The sequence below is a fragment of the Carettochelys insculpta genome, chromosome 2, assembly GCF_033958435.1.
Source record: "Carettochelys insculpta isolate YL-2023 chromosome 2, ASM3395843v1, whole genome shotgun sequence".
In the NCBI taxonomy this organism is placed as follows: domain Eukaryota; kingdom Metazoa; phylum Chordata; order Testudines; family Carettochelyidae; genus Carettochelys; species Carettochelys insculpta.
In genome coordinates, this window is record NC_134138.1 from 213673641 (window position 1) to 213695009 (window position 21369).

A 21369-nucleotide genomic window follows, 5' to 3' on the forward strand; every position below is an offset into this window, starting at 1 on the left:
ATTGGGAATAGTCAGGTCAGGTCAGGTCAGGTCACTGCATGTGCCTGATCTAGGCCCTTCCTGGATCATGGGAGTAGAGAATGCCTAGGACCTCTACTAGCAATGTCACGCTTTTGGTGAGGGAATCTACCGGCCATCTTAAAACATATAGTAGACCAATCAGCACAAAAAGAAATAAATGCTCAAAGGCAGAGAGTTAACACTACCGCCTGGTGTCTAATCTTTATTTTTTAAGCAAGCTGCAGTAAAAGACCAGTTATCCTGCACTCAGATAATCAGCACATTTGGTTAACTGGCTTGCCTGGCGGGGACCGGCTGCCATGGGGCCGGCTGCCTGCTGCCCAGTGGAGAAATGGGGGCAGGGCAGGACTGGTTGTCCAAGGGGTGGGGAAGAGGCAGAGTGGGTGTTGCTGTAACACATGTAGCTGATGACCAGTCAGCTCTCTCCAGCTGGATGACCTCCCAGCTCAGATACCCAGTTACATAGGAATGCTGACCAATAAGGGCAGACTCATGAGTGCAGAAGACAAGATTTTTCACAGAAGTGGCATTTAGACTGTGAAAAGTATTCCTGAAAAATTGTGAACATGGTACCTATTGCATTCAAAACTAAAATATAAACATCTCTTCAACTTCATTTTCTCTCACTTATTTCCTATTAATTTTTTTATTAAATGTCCCTCCTCACCTTATACCTGCAAATAACCGAACAATAAACCTAATAATAAATCAGATTTTGCTCCTACAATTTGGGAAAATCATTTCCGTCTTTAAATGCTAGGGAGATGTTCAGACTGCAGAGTAAAATAAACTAAGCATGTGGGTGTGAAGGGAAGCTAGACTATTCTCAAAAAGTGCCTTTTTTCTTCTTGTCTAAACATATCCATAGATATTCTGATTGTAATTTTTAAATGTTTCGCTGCAAAACTTAACTCAGGTCAGTCAGTCTAGACATTACTTTTCTGTGACCGTTACCATTATGTTCTGAAACTCTTACAGTCTTTATTCCTCCCACATTTACACAACCAGCACATTGAAACGGACACAGCAGGTATTTTCTCAGGAAGTCCTTTAAATTATTCTGTTTTCTTGCAGTAATGGACTGTTTCATAAGGCACGCAATGTTGTATCTAGGAGAAGGGCCGGATTAGACATGAGTATATGAATCCTAGCTTTATAAATAGTATTACTACCTACAAAATGTGATCTGTGTCCCTGAAGCTGTGATAGATATGATAGCACTATTGCTGCTCTGAGTTCTGTCTCCAGCTCAGCTTGTCATTTGTAATGTCTCTACCCTTGCCCCCTTCTTTTGGAGGAGGCATGTTAATGAGGCAGTTCAGAAGATGCTAATGAGCTGTTAACCTGAGTATGCAGAGCTTCATTAGCATAAAGGCATCTGCGCATGATTCGAAAGTGCCCCTTTAGGAACGCACACTGCCCATGTAGACGGAGAACATAAGAATGGCCAGACCAAACATCCATCCAGCCCAGTGGCCTGTCTGCCGATAGTGGCCGGTGGCAGGTGCCCCAGAGGGGGTGAACCAAAGATAATGATCAAGCGATTTGTCTCCTGCCATCTGTCTCCAGCCTCTGACAATCAGGGGCCAGGGACACCATTCCTAACCCTTGGCTAATAGCCTTTTATGGACCTAACCTCCATGAATTTATCTAGCTCTTTCTTAAATTCTGTTATAGTCCTAGCCTTCACAGTCTCCTCTGGCAAGGAGTTCCACAGGTTAACTATGCACTGAGTTAAGAAAAACATTCTTTCATTAGTTTTAAACCTGCTACCCATTAATTTCATTTGCTGTCCTCTAGTTCTTGTATTATGGGCACAAGTAATATTCACCCTCTCCACACCGATTATAATTTTATATACCTCTATCATGTCCCCCTTCATTCTCCTCTTTCTGAACTGAAAAGTCCCAATCTTTTTAGCCTCTCCTCATATGGGACCTGTTCCAAGCCCCTAATCATTTTAGTTGCCCTTTTCTGAACCTTTTCCAGTGCAAGGATATCTTTTTTTTTTTAAGGTGAGGAGACCACATCTGCACACAGTATTCAAGATGTGGGCGTACCATAGATTTATATAGGGGCAGTAAGATACTCCTTGTCTTATTTTCTATCCATTTTTTTAATAATACCTAACATCCTATTTGCCTTTTTGACAGCCTCTGCACACTGCGTGGATGTTTTCAAGGAACAATCCATGATAACTCCAAGATTTCTTTCCGGATTAGTTATAGCTAAATTAGCCCCCATCATATTGTAAGTATAGATGGGGTTATTTTTTCCAGTGTGCATTACCTTACACTCATCCACATTAAATTTCATTTGCCATTTTGTTGCCCAGTCAGTCAGTTTGATGAGATCTCTTTGACGTTCCTCACAGTCTGCCTTTGTCTTGACTATCTTGAACAGTTTAGTGTCATCTGCAAACTTTGCCACCTCACTGCTCACCCCCTTCTCCAGATCATTTATGAATAAATTGAACAGGGTTGGTCCTAGCACTGACCCCTGGGGGACACCACTAGTTACCCCTCCCCATTCGGAAAATTTACCATTTAGGCCTACCTTCTGTTTCCTGTCTTTTAACCAGTTCTCAATCCATGCAAGGACCTTCTCTCTTATCCCATGACAGTTTAATTTACATAAGAGCCTTTGATGAGGTACTTTGTCAAAGGCTTTCTGGAAATCTAAGTATACTATATCCACTGGATCCCCCCTGTCTGTGTGTGTGTTAACCCCTTAAAAGAACTCTAACAGATTAATAAGATGTGACTTCCCTCTGCAGAAATCATGTTGACTTTTGCCCATCAAATTATGTTCTTCTGCGTGCCTGACAATTTTATTCTTTACTATTGTTTCAGCTAGTTTGCCCGGAACTGACGTTAAACTTACTGTTCTGTAACTGTCAGGGTCACCTCTAGAGCCCTTTTTAAGTATTGGTGTCACATTGACTTTGAAAGCCCTTTCTTCCTAAAACCAAATAGGCATATGCATGTCAGCACCTCATTAGCATCTTCTGAACTGCCTCATTAACTTCGAACGGGGCAAGTGTAGACACAGGCAATATGTATAATCTTTTGGAGGTCTGGTACTATCAATATAGCATTTAAAAATGTTACACCCTTCCTATATGGCGAGGAATAGTTGTGGGGTGGTTTTTTTTTTTTTTTCCCCCCAAGTGACTTACAGATTGTGTGATAAGTGTAACAGTTCTTTCCTCACTCTCTACCCCATTTTTATGAAGCATAGAAACACTACAAATTTTAGAATATGTGGGTATGTAAATATAATTTAATAAAGTCTCCTTGACTAGACTTCAGTACATAAGAAAATTAATGTACTTCAGTGGAACAAGGTAATGGCTAGCTTGCAGTTTCATTCACCTTTCTCTCTTCACCCCCCCCACCCCAATGCAGTGCACATACGTTGCCATTGATCAGGTTCCGAAGACACATTCTATTGTGCTAAGCAGACCTGCCTGGCTTTGGGGAGCAGAAATGGGAGCCAACGAACATGGAGTCTGCATCGCTAATGAAGCCATCACCACCAGAGAGCCAGGTTCTGAAACTGAAGCCCTGCTCGGAATGGATCTTGTCAGGTAAGTTGCTAATGGCTAGATTATGAATTAACCAGTTTGGCCACTAAAGGCTGTAAGATGGCTGTATTAGATCAGGGTGTTGTGTTGTTAGAAATAATGGCACAATATAACAATGAAGTTGACACTAACACTGGAGGGTTTGTTTGCATTAGGAAACTAGGTTGAATTTGTTGAGAGGTTTCATAGCACCTGATTTTGTAGAGTCAAGGCTGCATGGCCACCCTGGCAGATGAAGTCAATGGAGCATGTCCCCATTAGGGTGGGCAGCTTCAACTTCATCAGCAATGCACTGTGGGTATCTATTGTACAGTTTCTGCTGCCCCCTTGCATTGTGGGTTAAGCTCCTAGTGTCTGACTGGACAAAAAAGTGCTGTGGGTGATTCTGGGTATATCACCAGCCTTCCATAGTACACGTCTCTCCTCAATCCCACATTGGAAAGCAGTGGCAAAAAGTGTTTTCCTGCCTTTTTTCCGTATCCAAACGTGTCATAGCAAGGCTAGCATGGAACCCGTCCAGCTTCAAATATTTGTGGCAAGTATTTCTTGAGCATCTCACATATTGTGCTGCAGTATGTGCAGAGCCTAAACGGCCTTCAGAGTGATGAAGACTCTGAGGACATGAGCATACATGAGTATGAAACATGGAAGAGGAGGAAGGGGGAGGTGCTGGCTGCACTCGATGCTTTGTACACATTGGAGCATAGGTTCTAGTGCTGTGAAACAAGCTCAGACTGGTGGAACCAAGCTCTGCAGATATGGGGCAATTAGCAGTGGCTTCAAAACTTCTGCATGTGTAAGGCCACTTTCATGGAACTTTGAGAATTGCTTCCCCATCCCTGAAGCACTGAAATACCAAAATGAGACCTGCTGTGACAGGTCAGAAGCGGGTGGCAATAGCTCTGTGGAGTTTGGAGCACCAGACAATTACAGGTCTATGGGCAATCAATTCAGAGTGGTCAGATCTACAGAGGGGGCGCTGCTGTGATCCAGGTAGCCAAGGCAGTCAGTACCCTTCTGTTACAAAGGACAGTGACTCTGGGAAATGTGCAGGACATAGTGGATAGCATTGCTGCAGTGGGGTTCCCTAACTCTGATGGGGCAGTAGATTGAACTCACATCCCTATTTTGGGACCAGACTACCTTGCTACAGAGTACATAAACTTCAAGGGTTATTTCTCCATGGTGTTGCAGACATTGGTGGATCACAAGTGTCATTTCACTTGACATCAATATGGGATGATTGGGAAAAGGTGCAGAACAGGTGCATCTTTAGGAGCTCTGATTTGTTCAGAAAGCTCTAGACCAGAAAATCAGCATTGGAGGCATGGAGATGCCAATAGTGATTTTTTGGTGCCCTTTTGCTCTCTTGGCTCCTTAAGCCATGCACAGGCAGTCCGAACTGCATTAAGAATCAGTTCAACTAAAGGCTGAGCAAGTACCAAATGATTTTAGAATGTGCATTTGTCTGTTTAAAAGACAGGTTCAGAAGCTTCCTGGCTCATTTAGACCTAAGCAAAAGCAGCATCCACCTTTTGGTCACAGCCTGCTGTATGCTCCGTAGCTTATGAAAGAGCAAGGGAGAAAATATATGGCAGTACGATTGTGCTGCTGGGGCTATATGTTTCATGGCTGCTGCATGCTTCTCCTCCCTGCTCTTCTGGCACAATGAAAGTTTCCCTTTCTTCAGGAGCTCCGGGAAAGGAGAACAGGTGGGTGGTCCAGGCATGTTGGAGCAGCTTGTGCTATCATAGCTTAATGCTCTTTTCTCTGCTTCCTCTAGTTTCTCTTTGGTACAGTGACACCAGATTATTTACTGCTTGCTTGATATAGAAAGGTGTCCTATCATGGATGTTGGAATAAGGCAGGCCTCACTGCATAAACCTCATGAGAAGGGTTAAAGAGTACGTGTCTGAGGGCTTTATGGATATGTGAAGGAGGATTGTCACTCCATCCCCAGACACATTAACAAGTTGTTCCAGGGGAGCTGGGCTGTGCAGGTATAGAGCCCTCCACACATCACCCAGTTGCCTTAACCCACTTGTAGCATAATCAAAAATGAGAACTCAGCAGAGGTACCCTCACCACCCTCAGGGTCTGGCTGTGAAATGTTCTGGGAGGAGGGCATGAGGTCTGAAGTTTAAACAAAGTTCTGGTCTGTTGGTGAGAGCAGCTGCTCCTTTCATCTGTTGACCATTGTCATCGTGATCCTTTTCTTCATCGTCCATATTTTTCCTGCTGTTGCCAGAAGCTGCATGAGGAATCTCTTGGGTGGTATCCACAGACTGCTTAGGGACAGTGGTTTGGTCCTCCCCCTTCATAGAATCCCATGCAGCTGCTCATAGAAGCAGTTTATTGGTCGTGGTGACCCAGAATGTTTGTTTGCTTCCTTTGTCTTCTGATACACCAGCCTGAGCTCATTTATTTTCATGCAACACTGCTGGGTGTCCCTGTGAGATCTTGGCATAGATGTCTGCATTTATTTTTCTGCTTTGTGGTTCTGCCAGCACAGCTACATCCCACCACACAGCAATAAGGTTCTGGATTTCCTGCACACTTCATGCTGGGACTTATCTATGACCCTGGGAATTTATAGTCGGATATGGTGCTGAGGTGGTCTGCCAGCATGTGCTACCTGCTCTGCTCACCATGGTGACCAAACAGGAAATGAAATTCAAATTTTTCTGAGCCATTTTCTGCACACCTTGGGAGCAGTGGAATTGAAATTGGTGGCCAGAGTGGTCACGCTTGGGCACTGTGTGACACATCCATGAGGCCAGGAATGTTGAATTTCACACCGCTCTATCTGTACTACCTTAAAGTCAACCATGCAAGGTCAATTTTGGCATTACTCTTTGTGAAAAGCAGCAGTAAAAAAAGTCGACCATAGAAGCCCTAAAAGTTGGCAGAATGGATTCTGTGGTGTAAACTGATTGCTTAGAAAATTGACCAAACTCATCTAATTTCAACTTAACCTCCTAGTGTAGGGCAGGCCTGGTTTTTAAAACTCTATAAGCTGGAGACATCACCTATAGGCTTTTTATATAGGGCCCTGCACATGACCAAGTTAGCATTTTGTAACATTTGGAATGTGTCAAGGTAGCAAATATTGCCACTTCCACCTCGTTAGCATTCGTTAAAATCAGTAGCATGTCTCCTACCATTTAAGTGTTTTTTTTTTTTGACAGAATAAGGAAAGCTGTAGTATAGTCTGCTATGGATAACAAAGTCCTTAAGTCACAGTTCTGTATTTCCCATTCTGGTGTTCTTTAAAGCATCCTACTCTGACTTAGAAAGCTTACTCCTGTGCATAGAAAAAAGCCCTAGCTAGAATAAGCAAGTTACTGTAGCCCCACTTCAGCACATGCATTCCAATGTTAGTCCTTTGCCCTTCTGTTGAATGCTGGCAAACAAACTTCTGAAAGTTCACGCGCTGCAGACTGGCTGCCTGGAAGGCGAGCTCTTCATTAAACCTCTGACGTTGCTCAGTGAGCAGCAGTGAGGAGAATTGTAAAAAACCAAATCAAGCAGGAGGGAAAAAAGAAATGCGCAAATGAGCTAATAGAAAACCTGAACTCTTCTTCTCGTGCGGGACCAAATTGACATCCACAAATGGAGCTAATGATCAGAAGAAGAAAAAATGGTGTCCTGTCATTAGGAAAGATTCTCTCGTGAATGGCATAGCCTATGGCTGGCTGATACTGTCACACTTACATTCCCCTTCAGGCTACTGGATTTCAACAAGTGACAGGCTGGATTAAGACCTCTGTTTGTAGTGAGCATGAATAGTGGCAGGTCTGAAATGTTGTTCAGCAGTTAGTAACACTGGATCCACAGCAGTATACAAGATGATGCCACCATGAGCAGAGACCAGTACTGGCTGGGCATCACTCGCTGTCTGAGCAAGTCACTCAGTGAAGGAGAGCACAAAGATCACAGCCAATAACTGCTCTCCCCAAGGAGACGTAGAAATTGCCGCCACTAGCCAGCTCTGTGTTGCAGTTCCCCCTTTCTAAGCCATGAAGCCTTCTAGAATACTGACTCCTGCAGTTCTCTTTTGGGCGGTGCCTAGAAAACAGAGATCTAGCAAGTACAGAATCAATGCCCGTAGTCCAGGTATATGCCACAGACGCTGACAGCGCCACTTTTCTCCCAGTTGCAAAAAATGCCAGTCACATTACTTGAGATGAATTGGGAAGGCAATCTGTTGAAAAGCTCAAAGCATAATTAAGGCCTGGGGTACCCACAGAATGTCAGCTGAGGGTATGAGAGAGCCATGCTCCTCAGTGCTGTAGGCATGCCCACCTCATTTCCAGTGTAAATGCAGCTTCCATTGACCTAGCTTCTGTTGCTCTGAAAAGAGGACATAGAAAAAACCTCATCCATGGATGGAGGATCATTTACAACATCATGGCATTGTGTCAGCTTAGCTATATCTGTATGGTCCCCATAGTATTGATATACCCTAAGAAATATCCCCTAATTTTCCCTTCCCCCCACGTTCAAGTCCTATGTTTGGATTACCTTTTAGCTCTGGACTCAGTCAGGTACACATTTTGCTTTTGTTTCGGAAAATAAGCTTGCTTCCTTGGAAATTCTTTCTAAACTTTGCAACTGACATATGAGTATTCAGACCAGTTAGACAGTTCAGGCACTTCTAGCCAAATCCTACTGTTGGAGCCAGACGTGACAAGGCTATGTGCGACTGAGCTCGTCCGAGGGGCCTACACCATCATTCTCCAGGCTGAGACTATACCCCAGCTCTTTAGGGATACTTCATGCCAAAAGTAAGAACTGGCCTGGAAGTTCTCTGGAATTGTGTCACTGGGAAATTAGGAGTTTAAATCCAGCAAATATGGACCAGGATTCCAAAAATGTGTGTGGGTGCTGCATGGGGAACCTCAACTACGTTGCTAACAAAATAAACACAATTTGGTCTAAACTTAAAGCCTTCTTCCTTACAGCTCTCTCAGTTCATCATGCAGCATCCTAGACTTTAGTTTTACCTGATTGAACTGTGGACATGAGAAGAAATGACACAGAAATCAAATACCTGGGCACTTTGTGAAGTCTTATACACCTGCCCCAAAAGAGCTGCTATTTGTTAGTTACCGCAGATTTCTTTCCTAAATCTCAGAATTTGTTTAATATCGGGCTCTGTCTGATTTTCCTAAAAATTAATTTGGCCAAATTGATGTTAAGTTGTTATTCTTAACTGAAGACGCTTGTCCTTAAAGTAGCAGTGTCAGTTCAAATGTGTCTCTTATTTAAAACTCATTCACATTTTGGTAGCTTGTTTAACAGTCTGATTTTGCAGTTGGGGTTTGAAGTTGAAGAGCTGAGACTCTCAGGTTAATAAGGCTGTAATTTTGCCATGTGGCAGGGCATGTCACTGAACTCCTTTGTTAATGAAGAATTACAGTCAGGATAGAATGGATTTAAAGCCACCTCCCCCTCTAGTGGTCTCAGAGGATTGATTTTTACTCAAGAGCTTGGCATTAAGGCAGTTGGCCAGGCTTAAGGAGGTGGAAAGTTATGAGGATCAGCAGAATTTTAGACTGAAGTTTTGCTGGACTTACCCCCGCCCCCTACAGCTGTACCTCAGACTTCATAAAGAAGTTGCTTGTTTTCTTTTCTGCTCGCAATAACTTACAGGCAGCCCGAGGAGGGCACTCACTTGTTTGAAACAAGTGAATGTATTGTTTCTTCTGCATAGGTGTGGGGGCAAAGATGGATGGGAGAATCTGATCTCATGGCTCATCAGAGCCAGCCTTGGGTGCCCAGGACCCTGTGCAAACACAGTCTCTCTCTGATGTGGTCCTGCTTTCCTGAGTATTTTTAAAACATGTCTTCACACCACCAGAAGCAGAGCAGGCAGCAACTCCACAGTTTCTTTTTCTCTCCCTCGGCCTCCTCCCACGCCAGACTTCTGATCCTGACTCCAGCCCTCTGAGCTCCCAGGACCTCATGCCCATCTTTGTCGTTTCCAGTAACATAAATGTGTAGATTTGAGTCATTCACAAAACAGCCAATTAAGGATTAGGATTCTTCGTCAGTTTTAGTGGAAATCAGGCATCCAGTCCCTCTAACTGGGGAGCTAGATGTGGCCCACTTTGCAAAGAAGAATATTTACCCAGGAAGCGAACTTTAGTCTGTAATCAGGTTTTGTTTCAACAGATTTTAGTTTCACAATATGCCTTCCTCAGTCCTTCAAGTATATCTTAATCCTCTTGGCTGGGTCTCTGGGGGAAAAATTAAAGGTGTGAAGTAAGAGCTGTGCCAAATACAGTGACTGACTGTGAAAATACGCCTGTTTATGCAAAGTTGTCTGTCAGTGCATTGGTTTTTCCACTGTTACTTACACCATGAAATCTAATTGATCAATCAGGGTATCATACTCCATTGTGTCTCTGGGAAAGAGCTTTAACAATAAACTTTCATGCAGATATTAACATGTTAAAGTGTTTAAGGGTATTTGAAATCCCATGGCAGTGCCATGTCTCTTGCTTTGAAATGCACGACCATCCGTAACATCAATGCAAAAATAATTTAGTGCTTGCAAACCCAGGAATGGAGTGGTGGGGTGCATAGGGTTGGTTGGACATAATACATCAGGTTAACCTTTCCACAGAATTGAGCATGGAAGGTGAGTCCCTGGCACATCTCCTAACTTTATGAATTCTAGGTCATTTCAGTTTTTAAGCCAGACATCTTAGCTTTAAGAGGGAGTGACTGGGATTACACATAGAGCGCTCAAAAATTCGTGTGCTGGATCAGGAAGCTGACAGAGCTGATGGACGAGAGAATGTTTGATTGTCATGGAGGAAGCCCATACAGCCATGCTGAGTAGCGTGGGAATAGAAGATGTTTAAATGAGCTCACTTCCTTGAGCTGAGATTGCTTCCATTCAGTTCTCAGACCCATCTCTGGTATAAAGACTCTTAGCTTTGCACAGATTCTACATTTAGCTGGAAACAGTGCAAAGTGAGACTATATTACCAAAAAATTAACCATTTCCATCTTTTGCTTCTGCAGATTTCTGGTTGTGGAATGGCAAGGCATGTTTGGTAGAACAGTGTTGATACATGAATTTATAATTAAAAAAGCAGGATTGAAAATATGATGTGGAGTCCTTGGTTATGTCCTCAAAGTGCAAACATTAAAGCTGTGCTTTCAGAAAGGGAATTCCTTTTGATACTCTGCCTCAGGCACTCAGGCAGGCCCACCAGTGCTGGGAGAGGGGAAGGGGGCAGTTGCCCACCAGCTCCTTTTGAAATGCCACAGCAGCGCTGCTCCAGCTGCCTGTTGCTGTAAGGAAGTTGGGGGCAGGGGCAGTGCTGTGGTCCAGGCAGTGCTGAGGCCTGATTGCCCTTGGCTTCACCCTTTTTGCTCTTGGCCCTGCCCCTTCTGGGGCATGGAAGTGGGCCCCCCTCCGATCTTGCTCTGGGGTCCACTGTGGATATCAGCACCACTGCACTCAGGGTTGTATTTTGAAACTGACTTCAGTTGGAAGTTTGGACAGTTCTCAGCTCTGAAGATCAGGTGCCATCTGTCCAACTTCATCCCCAGCTTTAGAGAAAAGGCTCTCCAAAAATCTGATCTTAACCAATTCCTTGGTTTTTCCACCTTTCAGAAGTGCTTAGATTGGACCAGATTTCACTATAAGACCACTGAAATGTAATTGTTTTGTAAAGGTTTTTGATTCTCTAGACTGTCTGTAAATACTAGGTTTCTTTTTTTTTTTTTTTTTTTTTAACTACAGTAAGTTGTTTTGTTTTTTTTTTAATAATGTGGGAGGTTAATGCCACTGAAAATAAAGAGTGCACAGTACAGTATGTTAGGGTTAAGATATCAGTGAAATCATATTTATTGAGTATTAACTTTTCTAAAGAGCTTGTACTTAGCTGATGGTAGAAACAGATTAAAAGATTTAATAAATAGCAACTGCCCAATCTGTTGCCTAGACAGCACTTCAATAGCGCTGAGTAGCTGTTAGCTAATTTCCTAAGTAGGTGGTTTCATTTTGAATGTAAATAACTTCAGATTAATGTTCTACAGCTCCATTGATTTTATTATTCTGATTCATTTTCTAAAAATATAGTTAAGTTTGCTTGTTAGGATTGGTAAATTTACTTGTTTCAAGCCAGTCACATTCAGCTTTGGCAAATACCCTGCAAACAGTACTTCCAAATAGTATTTAAAAAATTAACATAGAATTGCCCATGGACAATAAATGTCTCCGTCTACAATATTTAACAATCTCTGAAATCTGATGTGCAGTTAATTTTGTGTTAGGGTCTGGTGGACAGTAAGTGAGGGAGCACCGGGACAGAAAGGTGGTAAGGTAACATTCACTGTTCATTCTCTCATTCTTCTGTAATGTCTGTTCCCAGACATCTAGTTTTTTGGACGAAGCGAGAAGTGTGCAGATTTGCTACTTTAGTTTAGCAGTTGGATTCACTCTCTCTAAAGAGGGCAAATAGAACTTTGTAGGCTGTCTTAAGACTCCACCGCTATTACACTTAGGACTTGTGTTAATTGTAGCAATACAAGTAAACTTGTGGATGGAGAAACCAGTTCAGTTAATAGACAATTGTAATTATGATGTTCTAGTCTTCATATTTCTAATTAATCTTTAAAGCAGAAATTGCTGATGTTTGACCAATAGCTTCTGAATGCATTTCTCTTGTTAGACACTTTAGAAATGATTCTATCCAACATCAGTAAAATAACAGGACCCATTGTGACCTTGTTGGCTTTTAAAAAAAAAAAAAAAAAAAAAGTCTCTGCAGCACATCCATACTGGTTGGTTTTGTGTGTGTCTGTTTTTAAGGCTTGGCTTAGAAAGAGGCACAACAGCTAAAGAAGCCTTCGATGTAATAGTTTCTTTGTTGGAAGAGCATGGACAAGGAGGAAATTATTATGAGGATGGAAGCACCTGCCATGCTTTCCAAAGTGCATTTCTGATTATGGACAGAGCGGAAGCCTGGGTACTGGAGACTGTTGGGAAATATTGGGCAGCAGAAAAAATAACAGGTGAGTTTTAACTAGTGGCAAGCTGCTTATCACAGAGAAGCTGCATAGCACATCTCTTCACAGCTTGTTCTGTTTATTTCCTTTCCTTTGGGATAAAGCTGTCAAGGGTAATGAAGAGTTTTAATTCTAACTGGTTTGGATGTATCGGATAAACACTGAAAAGCTGTATGATGCTGATAGCAGCGTAGCAACATTAAACGCCTTTCTTTTGCATGGACAGATTGTCCTTCTGCAGTTACCCTTTTCATCAGGCAGGGCTTGAAAGTTTACCAGACCCTTACTGGATACAGGACTAATTCTTCTAGCCAGATACAAATACTAAAGACTAATGGAGGGGCCTGTCCAAGAGTAATGCCCTGATGAGACACCCAATTCCTGGGATGCTGTTCATGGACCCTGTTTGTGTTGACCCAACTGACTGATGTTAAGTGGTCTCATCCTTATCCGAGCCTCTCAGGTGCTGGGTCTGCTACCCTACCCTTCACCCACCTTTTGAGTCATCCTTGTCACTGAATAACTCCATTCCCTGTATCAGCTGTAGCTCATAGGTTTTCCCAGGCCGAAGCATGAAGTTATTCTTGTTTGTTTTCACTTCTGCTCTTCTAGATCCTATTAGTACTGGTGAAATTGACTAGTTTTCATACCCCTGCCACTTACAAAAGCTCCCAGCAGCAACCGAAGACACGGGGGAGGAATTCTGCAGACCTAGGAGTGCCGCACTGCATCATTTTACACTGGTTTTCCACAGAAGGTTCTCTTTGCAACTATAACCGCTATTCTTCAGCCTTTTCAGAACAAAGCTCCATTACTACAAAAGTCATAGACACTGTGCTGTTCATCAGGGCTTTGTAGGACACTGGGTTTTCAAACCTTGTCCCTAGTTTCACATGGGGTCTTCTACATAATGACTGCTGTTGCTGAAAATAACTTTTTTCCATAAATTAAACTGCTTGATGAACTCCCACTGTGATGAACACTTCAACTGTAATGCCTTCCAGGAAATAGACATCTGTAGATGAATAATTCCCATGCTGTCATGCTCCAGTTCATCTGAACACAGGACTGACTGGAGCAATTCTGTCAAGTTGACTGGACTGGCAGGAGCAAAAAAAAAAAAAAAATTACTTAAATTGTTTTTAATATTTAAAGGGTCGCTAATGGGTTTTTTGCTTAGATTAATAACTAATATTCTAGTTTGTCAGATGAAAATGACTCTACTCTTGTGGTCTCCTGAGAGTGAATAGTTAAGGCTTTGTCTAATTTGCCAAGTTTAAAATGCTGCTGTGGCAACACTTTAATGCAGCAGTGTTGTCACAGCTCCTGTCGAGGGAGAGAGCTCTCCCAGCACCTTAGATAAACCACCTCCACGTGTCTGACGCTGGTGCTTTTATAGCACTGTAACTTGCTGTGCTTGCGGGTGGGGGAATAATTTCACACCTCTGAGTGAGAAAGTTACAGCGCGGTAAAGTGGCAGTGTAGACAAGCCCTAAGAAGTTATAAGCCCTTTAGTAGCACTATTTACGTTTGAGCACATGAGGCTACATACTGAAAGCTTTCAGCCTTTTCGCCCTTGGTGTCTGTAGTTGGCTTGCAGGCAGTGATGCATATAGCAGCTTCTAAATTGGATTTGTATTCACTGCTTGTATTTCATTTAGGTGCATTAGAAGGGCAAATTTGATTCTATAACAATAGTCATTAATGATTCTGTTAGGTTGTCTATGCTAGCTCCCAACTTCGAAGTAGGGTGTTGGGAGATTGCTAATGAAGTGCTGTGATGCATATGCAGCACTTTGTTAAGCTAATTCTCCCCTGCTGGTACTTCAAATTTTGAGGAGTTAAAGGGACTTCAAAGTAGCCTGGGCACTTCGAAATACCCACGGATTAGCCGTGGCTATGCACAAGCTGGCACTTTGAAATTTGGCACTCTGAAGTTGCTGCGGGGTAGAATTAGTTTAATGAAGTGCTGCATATGCACCGCAGCACATTGTTAATAATCTCCCGACACCCGACTTGCCATGCTCCCTTCGAAGTTGGGAGGTAGTGTAGACACAGCCTTTAGATTAAAATAACAAATCATAAATCACTTCATCCTACCTTTTAAAAATGAGCCTACTGCCTTCACTGTCAAGTTTTGTTTGGACAGAGAGGGGTTTAAATAATTCTTTCGACTATTCCTATGATGCCTTTACTGCATCGTCTGATGAGTATCTGCAGTTGCAATAATTGAGCGTGCTGTCTGATGTGTATGGATATAAACAATTCATGCAGAAAATCATACACAAGATTGAAATGCAGTAAAGGCTTATTATTTTAATTTATTTGATTGTCTAAACACCTGTAAACCTTTTTTAAAAATAAATCTTGTGCTCAAAAAATCTACGTTATACTAGAATACATACCAGTTTTACAAAAGGATACCTAATTAAATATTGCATTTTACATATTTAACATTCTTTAAACCAGTTTTCATATTTGATTAGACACCAGATTACAAATTATTCCACTGGATTTCTTCTTCTGCTCGTCTCTTGAATGTTACCCATTTTCAAACAAGAAATTTTATGTTGCCCTATGATGCTGGGTTGAATAGTAGGATTAACTTTTTCTTCAAACAACTGGTAATGTCATAGTAGTCATGTTGGATGAGCTAGTTAGTATGGTCTTGGGCAAAGGGTCATGGTCACTTCCAAAGAGACATTTTAAAGTGTCATAACTGAGCTTCTGGAAATCTGAGGCTGATTCTCTACTGCTTGCACAGTGGAAGGGATTCTACAAGGTGCAAGAGAGTGGAAGAAGATAGAGAGCTAATATATCAGAATACTACAACCATGGAGGGCAGGGTTAAATATTTAACCATGATGCAAGACACATTGTAGAATCAGGCTCTCAAACTTGAAGTGATGAGTGAAACCTCTGGATGTATAATTAATTGACTATCACAAAGAAATGTCTAGATTGGTCAATGGCTCAGTTTGCTAATTGGTTTTTTGCTTCTCTGAGTTCTAGCTACATTGCAGTAATGGTATGTTGTGGCGTGTGGCTTTTTCTGCAGAGGGAGTAAAATGCATTTGCAATCAGCTTTCATTAACCACAAAAATTGATGCTGAGCATCCTGAGCTTAGGAGTTATGCAGAGAGTCAAGGCTGGTGGACTGGAGATACAGAATTCAATTTTTCTGAAGTTTTTTCGCTAGCTGAGGACCATTTAGGCTACTCTTCGGGCCAGAAGAGTTTAGAAAAACCGGAAGGTAAGTAGAAATGATTTTCCCTTACTGATTTTTCTTCCCACTTAATTCCCACTTCCGTCGACCAGACCTTTGTCCATATTCTCAACTGGGTACAATGAGAGCACTTTCTTATACCATTTCATAAGCCCTGGGAAAGGAAATCCACAGGACAACTTGCCTTGAGCAGAAGTCCTGCATAACGTCTTAACTCTTCTACGTTTTGAATAAGGGTATTCGACAACCCCACAAAGTTTTTATACTTTGCCTTCCTAGTTTGTGATTTGATAAGCTTTTCCATTGTAAGGTTTATGACACAGAGGAATAAGAGTAGTAGCACACCAATGCATTCCTTTTTTCCTAGCACAAAAAGATTACTAATGCGTGGTCTACACTAGGGTGTTAAGACAATTTCAGATACACAATTCTGGCTATGGCAATTGCATAGCTAAAATCAACCTATCTGCAATCAGCTTACCCGGCCATCCACACAGAGGGAGGTCAACAGGAGAAACTCACGATAGTGAGGAGTACAGGGGTGGACTGCCAACCCCAGATAGTTCAAAGTTGAGCATCTGTATTAGGCACATGAAATCAAACTCCTGATGATCAACCCTGACTGGGTTGATCTTCCTGGTCTGTAGGAATACCCTCACCTGAATAGAAAACGATAAGAGGCATTTTTTTTTCCCCCCAGAAGGTTGCTTATACAGTCATATTGTGAGGTGGGAAGGAGGTGTTAGCCAGCTGCCCATGGAACAAAGCTAAGGCTATAAAGCATTGAAATGGAGTTCTGTTACAGAAATGAAGATGCATTATGAAAGACTTCCCCTCCCTCTCCTGGCCAAACTGGATGAGAGCAGTTGTTACAAGAGCAGATTTTGATGATGCTAGCAGCAGAAATGGGTTCATGTTCTGGTCCAGAATTTGCTAATCACTAAAGGTAGCTGGACCTGGCCAGAACTCTCTTTGGCGTTACTGCAGCATCTGCTGCTGTGCATGAGAGATGTGTAATCTTTGTTCAAGGCACCAGTTCAGCCAGGTGTGAGAAGTGTTGCCATTATCTTCATAATCTCTGTATTAAGGATGACTTGCTGATATTTGAAATGGTAATGAAATCTGCTTATTGAACGACTGGATCCCAGATGAAAAACTTTTCACTGCAGTGCACTGTTCTAGGAAGGATGGTGTGGTCTAATGTCTACGACTCAAATACTCCTCAGTCTGTATGAGAGAATCAGGAGCGGGATCAAATAAAAACTAATTAGAGCAATTACAACAGCTGAGCTTTAAACAGAAAGCTGGACTTAACCGTAAGTGCAGCAGAGCTGTCATTTTGTTATAATACAGTCTAGCTAACATTGGTAACTGCCCAAAAACCACTGGAAACATTTGATGCACCATGTGGTATATTACCTTTATGACCAGTAGGGCTGTGAAGCTTCTCTCTGCAGTTTTAGTTATTTCCAATCCTTTAGTCATGATGGGCCAAATTCATACTTGGGTCTGAGGGTGTAGATTCATTTTACAGTGGCAAAAAGCCCATCGATAAGAGGGTTAAGGAGTGCAAGGGAGCTGTAATCTGTTCCAGTATGTTTCAGAGCTCAAGTTTTGTAAATAACTCCACCATTACTGGCAGCTTGTATGTTCCCACCTATGATGTGATATATATTGGGCCTGATGCAGTGTCCAATGAAGTGAAATTACTTTCCTTTGAATTTCCTGGGCTGTGGATCAGGCCTGTTGGGCATTCTGTTGTTTGTGTTTGTGTTTGTGTTTTTGTTTTTGTTTTTTTGTTTTCCTTCTCGCAGGAAGTATCACTATGCAAACAATGATGGATGTCTTGCGTGACAAAACTAGTGGTGTCTGTGTGGACTCCGAAACTTTCCTCACTACAGCTAGCATGATGTCTGCTTTGCCTCAGAACCCTAGTTCTCCCTGTGTTCACTACTTCACTGGCACTCCAGATCCTTCAAGGTAAGTCAGAGGGCTTAGTGCCCTTCTCAGGCTGAGCGTTGCAGGCTTGAATAAGGAGCTTCTGGATGTGAGAATGTATATTGAAAGCTATTAAACTGATTTTAGTGACCGATTCAGGGCTCCCTTGTGACTCGCTTCGCATGCGTGAGCAAGGAAGGAGAAGGTGTATATAACCTTCATTCCCCCTCCTTCATGTCCTGCAGTTCCTGGCTTTCTTCTATGTCAGAAGATTCAGCACCTCCAGTATGCACCCCTGCCCAATCATCTTTGCATACAACCTTTGGAACATGCCCTTCTTGTTTTCAGAACGTGTTTCTCTTTGAATGCAATTTAAGTAGAAATCCCAAGAGACACCTGTGGGACTACAACAAATACTAACCATTTTGTTAATCTTGGTGTAAAGTTCAATAGCTCTCTAGCCTTCCATATAGTAGGTCTTACGCTTTAATCCCTGCGAAGGAATTTTAACTTGTTCAGAGTACTGGCTTTAGTAATTGAAAAATAATTCACTGGGAAGCAAGCCCTTTTAAATGAAACATCCTCTATAAGTAAAATTAAATATAAGAGAAGGGTATTGGCAGAAAGTAGTAAAATTAGTATAAGTGAAATTTAATGTCTTAAATATGTTAAGCCTGAGCAGGAGAATAACCCTTTTCACAGTGCTCCGTATAACAATGTCTGAGCACGTACTGTAAGAGGCTTAGTGATACTGTATTGTTCTGGGCTTTATTTCCAACTCTGAGGTTTGGACCAATTTGTTCATTGTTGAACTACAGAAACTAATCTCCCTATAGATAGATTTGGAAAAAAAAACCCACCACCTTCCCGGGTGACAGAATGAGATCATCACGTAACTGTGTCTGCTGCCTGGAAAGGCTTGTGGGAGGCTGCTGGGGGCAGGTACAGCAGCGCGGTCAGGGGGCTAGGGTGGAGCTGGGCCTCCTGTGGCTGCAGGGGAGGAGAGGAGCTGGGAGCAGCCCACAGCCGCCAGGCCGTGGCGGGGAGGGAAAGTCGTGCTCAGAGCCACATCCCAGTTCTTGCTACTGACTCCCCCCGATCCCCACACTGGGCAGCAGGGAGCAGCTTCCTGGGCAGCAGTGGCAGCTGGAGTTGGCTCTGAGGGTGCGTTTCCTCCCCAGCAGAGGTGACGGGAGCCTGCTCAGAGCTGAGGGAGGGGGAAAGGTGGGGAGAGGAGCCAGGGCAGGTGGTGGGGGAAGGAAGTGGGGGAGATCTGATCAAAATAGGGAGTTGAGGCGAGGCCCCAGTTTAGTGCACCTTGCGCATGTACCCTGGGGATGTGCTTGCCCGAGGTGGAGGGGCACAGCCCCTACACAGCTGGTGCCAGCGGGAGGGACAGTGATTTGGAACCACAGTCAGGCTCCCAAGTAGAGGCAGCCCTCCAGCCACGCAAGAGGAGGTTGGCTCTGGCCTGCTGTGGAAACCCCCACCCCCTTGCATACACACATGCAACCCTGGGCATGGCTTTGCAGACTCCTGCCTAGGGGTGCCACATAGCAGGGCTGACCACATGGTCCCCAGCCCATGGAAGGCCAGGGCTGGCCACGTGGCTTCCCAACGCCCTGGGAAGAGAGGGCAGTTGGCAAGCTTAGCAAGCAGGGTGTGCAGTCCCCTAATAACGTTTTTAAAATGGTTATTTATTAAAGTTGAATTAAGGTAATTATTTTGGTGGTTCGAAGAAGTTGCAGCCTCTATTTAGTCCCCCAAAATCAACACAGGAAAAAGTCTGTGTCTTTCAGTTTTTGTACAGAAACTCTCCAACTGTTAGAATCTGCAGACTAGTATCGGGGGTAGAGGTGTTAGTCTGTGTCTTCGAGAACAGCAAGAAGTTCTGTGGCATCTTATAGACTAACAGATATTTTGGAGCATAAGCTTTTGTGGGCAGTTGCGTCTGACGAAGCGGGTCATAGCCCACGAAAGCTTATGCTCCAAAATATGTTAGTCTATAAGGTACCGCAGGACTTCTTGTTAATATGCAGACTGAGTGCTAATATTATTGTGCATGGAGCATTTAAAGCATTTCTGATTTGTAGTGAGTTTTGAGATACACTGGATTTAATGTTTAAAAAAACAAAAACAAGCACTTGAACATACTAATATTGCTAGCTAGATGTCTGTCAATCTGTGCTGTATTGAGACTGTATGATGTTTGATACAAAGCTGTGGTAAAACTTATCTTGGAACTGTGTTATACCAAAAGACTTATCTTAAAAAAATCCACAAAGACCTGATCCAAAATCCATTGTCTTCCATTGACAATGGGGTTTAGGTCATGATGTAAATCCCTCAGTAAAATGACAAGTACAGTACTTATGCCTGTACTTTAAAAGAAAGTAAAATAGACCTTTGAAAACCAAATGACTTTTCTGCTGTGTGCACTTTTCTAATTCTCCTCATTTCCGTTTGTTAGTCTATGAATCCAAAATGATTAGTTCCACTAGCTTTTAGGACAGAGTTAAAGGATGGTTTCAGCCTTGAATCAGATTTTATTTTATAGGTTCAAATGTGTTTCGGTAGAACAAGTAAGGTGATGCCTGTGTCCCTTCCTCACCAAAGTCTGTGGCAGTATTTTAAAAAAAAAAAAAAAAAAAAAAAAAAAGCTTCCTGTCAAAGCAGATGACACAGCCATGGCTGGTTACTAACATGTTATGTGTTAGAACACATTAGAAACACATTCAGCAGAGCCTTATATGCATCCTAAAAGCCTTGTTGGAACACACAAGTGCTGTGTGACTTAAATGAAGCTTGTTGCAATTAAAAAGGAAGCTATCAGAGTTGCAAAGGCAGTGACGGCTTACACTTTTACGTGAAATGTGCTGCATTGATGTGACAACACAGCTGTTGTGTTCTGCTCCCACCCTCACTCCATTTGTTGGGTCTAGTGGTGCAGTTTGATTCTTTCTCCTGGTTTCTCATTGCCTGCTGAGCGCTTGTGACCAGTAGGGAGAGTAAAAGAAAAATTTGACACACAAACCTATAGCTGCTGTCCAGACCACGAACATGCAAGTCACGTCGTGCGAACTTCGAACAGGGAGAGGAACTGTGTAGAGTGGCTTACAGCCCCGTACAAAATTACCATGCCGTAAAATAAGCAGAAGAGAATTTATGATGAATAGGAAGAACTTTAAGTCAAGGTTTATTGGCTATTGGAACATGAAAAGTAGGCCTGGGAGGAACCTTGAGAGGTCATCGTATCCCACTCCTGCCATGCTGAGGCAGGAGTAAGTAAACCAAGACCATCCCTCACAGATGTTTATCTAATCCATGGTTTCCCAAACTGGGGGGGTGTGCCCCCGTGGGGAGGTGTGAAGAAATTCTGGGGAGGAGGTGCAAGGCAACCCAGCCCCCTCCCACCATAATTTTCCCTGACCTGAAGAAAGAGCTGGCCTTTGCTTCCAGCTCTCAGCCCCTGCCATTTTACATGGGTGACCCAGCACAGCTACTATAAAAACCAGGCAGCTGGCAAAGACCCATGTGGAGCTGGCTGTCTCCTGCAAAGGGGAGAGAG

At 42.9% G+C, this 21369-nt stretch overlaps 1 protein-coding gene across 2 annotated transcripts in view; it reads left to right on the forward strand.

Moving 5' to 3' along the window:
* Positions 1-21369, forward strand: part of SCRN1 (secernin 1) — a 74094-nt gene that overhangs the window by 30837 nt on the left and 21888 nt on the right. For both annotated transcript variants that reach the window (XM_074984558.1, XM_074984559.1), the window contains exons 3-6: positions 3429-3610; positions 12441-12643; positions 15696-15890; positions 17678-17843. In XM_074984558.1, coding sequence (XP_074840659.1) covers positions 3429-3610; positions 12441-12643; positions 15696-15890; positions 17678-17843 — 746 coding nt within the window. The remainder of the gene's footprint in view (positions 1-3428; positions 3611-12440; positions 12644-15695; positions 15891-17677; positions 17844-21369) is intronic.